Source organism: Colobus angolensis, unplaced genomic scaffold, assembly GCF_000951035.1.
Source record: "Colobus angolensis palliatus isolate OR3802 unplaced genomic scaffold, Cang.pa_1.0 Scaffold21, whole genome shotgun sequence".
Lineage (NCBI taxonomy): Eukaryota > Metazoa > Chordata > Mammalia > Primates > Cercopithecidae > Colobus > Colobus angolensis.
This window is the reverse complement of record NW_012115266.1, coordinates 4,162,578-4,165,231: the sequence shown is the minus strand read 5'-3', so window position 1 is coordinate 4,165,231 and position 2,654 is coordinate 4,162,578. Positions and strand designations below refer to the sequence as shown.

Genomic DNA, 2,654 nt, shown 5'->3' with positions numbered 1-2,654 from the left:
CGGGGGCCTGGACGCCCCGCCCCCTCCGTGCCCTCCCCGCGTCCGCGTCCTCCGCCCCCTTTCTCCGGGGATGCCCCTTCCTCCCCCAGCACCCCCTTAGGGGACGGAGGCGACGGGGTCTGAACTCTGCTCCCCCACCCGAAGGCGCGGATCAAGAAGATCATGCAGACGGACGAAGAGATTGGGAAGGTGGCGGCGGCGGTGCCTGTCATCATCTGTATCCTGCCGGGGGCGGGCCGGGTCGAGGGGCGTGGGGGAGGGAGGCAGCGGGTCGCCCTCTCCCGCCCTAGCGTTCTCCTTGACGCCCCTCAGCCCGGGCGCTCGAGCTCTTCCTAGAGTCGCTGTTGAAGAAGGCCTGCCAGGTGACCCAGTCCCGGAACGCCAAGACCATGACCACATCCCACCTGTGAGCGGCAAGGAGCCGGGAGGGGCCGGCGGGGCTGGCGCGGGGAGTTCACACACTGAGGGAGGCAGAGCTTGGATGGCGAGGGAGGTGGGCGGCGGACGGGACATCAGCAAGGCCACAGACTGGCAGAGGAGGGGCTGGGCGTCCAGGCAGAGGGAGCCACCTGAGTAAAGGAGGGCAGGCCCGGGGGCGGAGATCAGCCCGAGCTCCAGTCTGACATCCGGAGCCCCTTGCTGCCACCCACTGAGGGTTTGGGTGTCTGGGCCCGTCTTGAGTGCCAGTCCCTCCTCACCTCTTCCAGGAAGCAGTGCATCGAGCTGGAGCAGCAGTTTGACTTCTTGAAGGACTTGGTGGCATCTGTTCCCGACATGCAGGGGGACGGGGAGGACAACCACATGGATGGGGAAAAGGGCGCCCGCAGGTGGGGCCAGGGCCTGGCATACAGTGGGGAAGGCCAAGGCCACAGGGCTTGGGGGTGACCAAGGAGTAGGGAGACCTCCGGGCAGATGGACTGTACCTTCCCAAAGGGGCCGGAAACCAGGCAGCAGCGGCCGGAAGAACGGTGGAATGGGAACGAAAAGCAAGGACAAGAAGCTGTCCGGGACAGACTCGGAGCAGGAGGTGAGTGAGGCCCCAGCTCTTCGCCCTGCCCTTGGTGATGGGACAGACAGCCTTGCCCCAGGCTGAACTGGCAGGAGGCCAGCTCTCATCCTTTTCTGCGACCTCTTTGCACCCGGTTTATTTGTAAATTGGGGCTGTGAGGGTCAACTGCTGTCCCTGCCACTCCCAGTGATGGGCTCGTGTCTTTTCTTGTCAACTCTGACCTCTGTGGTGCTCACAGGATGAATCTGAGGACACAGATACTGATGGGGAAGAGGAGACATCACAACCCCCACCCCAGGCCAGCCACCCCCCTGCCCACTTTCAGAGGTGAGCAGCCCAGAGGCATGGAAGGGTGCTGGCAGACTCCCTAGAGCCAACTTACCCTTCCTGTTCTCCCTGGCCCCTTGGTGTTGTTGACTGTGGCATATTTGGGGGGTGGGAGGAGAATAACTGAGGAGACTGAGGAGGGCTCAAAGGCAGGAGACTGTTCTCCTGAAAGATCCTGCTCCACCCTGCCAGGGCCCGTGGGTGGGCCCTGGGCCTTGGCCCCATGGATCTGGAGGGTGGTGGGGGGAGGGTCAGGTGGGGGAGGGAGGGGCTTGGCAGCTGCCCCCCTGGAGGGCATGGTGGGGCTCAGGCCTGACTCCCTCCTGCCTTCTGCTCTGCAGCCCCCCGACGCCCTTCCTGCCCTTCGCCTCTACTCTGCCTTTGCCCCCAGTGCCCCCGGGCCCCTCAGCACCTGATGAAGAGGACGAAGAGGATTATGACTCCTAGCGCCTTCTGCCCCCCAGGCCATAGCTCCTTTTAGTTGGTTTTAGTTGCTCTGGGGGGAGGAGAGAAGGTAGAGCTGTTCTTAAATTTATTAAAAAAAATAATAAAAGGGAATCTCAGTGTCTGTTCCAGGCTCTGTGCAGGACATCATGGTTGCCATCCCATCCACCCACCTGCCTTCCCCACATGAAACTGGGAGCTGGGGCCGGGCGCGGTGGTTCACACCTGTAATGCCAACACTTTGGGAGGCTGAGGTGGGCGTATCCCCTGAGGTCAAGAGTTCAAGACCAGCCTGGCCAACACGGTGAAACCCCGTCTCTACTAAAAATACAAAAATTAGCTGGGCGTGGTGGTGTGCCCCTGTAATCCTAGCTGCTAGGGAGGCTGAAGCAGGAGTTGCTTGAACCTGGGAGGTGGAGGTTGCAGTGAGCTGAGATCACACCACCGCACTCCAACCTGGGTGATGGAGTGAGACTCCATCTCAAAAAAAAAAACTGGGAGCTGGGGCCGCGTCTATGGCAGGTGAGGTGGCAGTGAGGGGAGAGAGGGATCATCTGGGGAGGCTGGAGGCCCTGGCTCTGCTGAGCGCGCCAGGACTGCCGACAGAAGGCAGGTGGGAGAGCTCGCAAGTGCTGGGCATGCGGGGGACACCTGCCCCGTGGTGCTGCTGACCGCCCACGGGCTGCTGCCCTGCTCTCAGCAGCCTCTTGTGTCTCTGATGGAGACTGTTCTGCCCCCTGTGAGCTGCTGTGAAGGGATAAGTGGGACAGGGAGCAGGAACAGGTCTTGGAAACTGTAGAGTCCTGTGCCCGGTGTAGTGAAGGGCATGTGGAAAGGAGCAGACATAGCAAGATTGTGGAGGGCCTTGAAGGTG

The 2,654-nt window shown here is 62.0% G+C and overlaps 1 protein-coding gene across 1 annotated transcript; it reads left to right on the top strand.

Moving 5' to 3' along the window:
- The first annotated feature begins 59 nt into the window (after positions 1-59).
- DRAP1 (DR1-associated protein 1 (negative cofactor 2 alpha)) lies at positions 60-1,909 on the top strand. The gene is made up of 6 exons (XM_011942459.1): positions 60-217; positions 313-406; positions 708-827; positions 934-1,027; positions 1,248-1,336; positions 1,678-1,909. Exons 1-6 carry the CDS (start codon positions 163-165, stop codon positions 1,781-1,783), a joined length of 558 nt encoding a protein of 185 aa, XP_011797849.1. The 5' UTR covers positions 60-162; the 3' UTR covers positions 1,784-1,909.
- Positions 1,910-2,654: the final 745 nt, after the last annotated feature.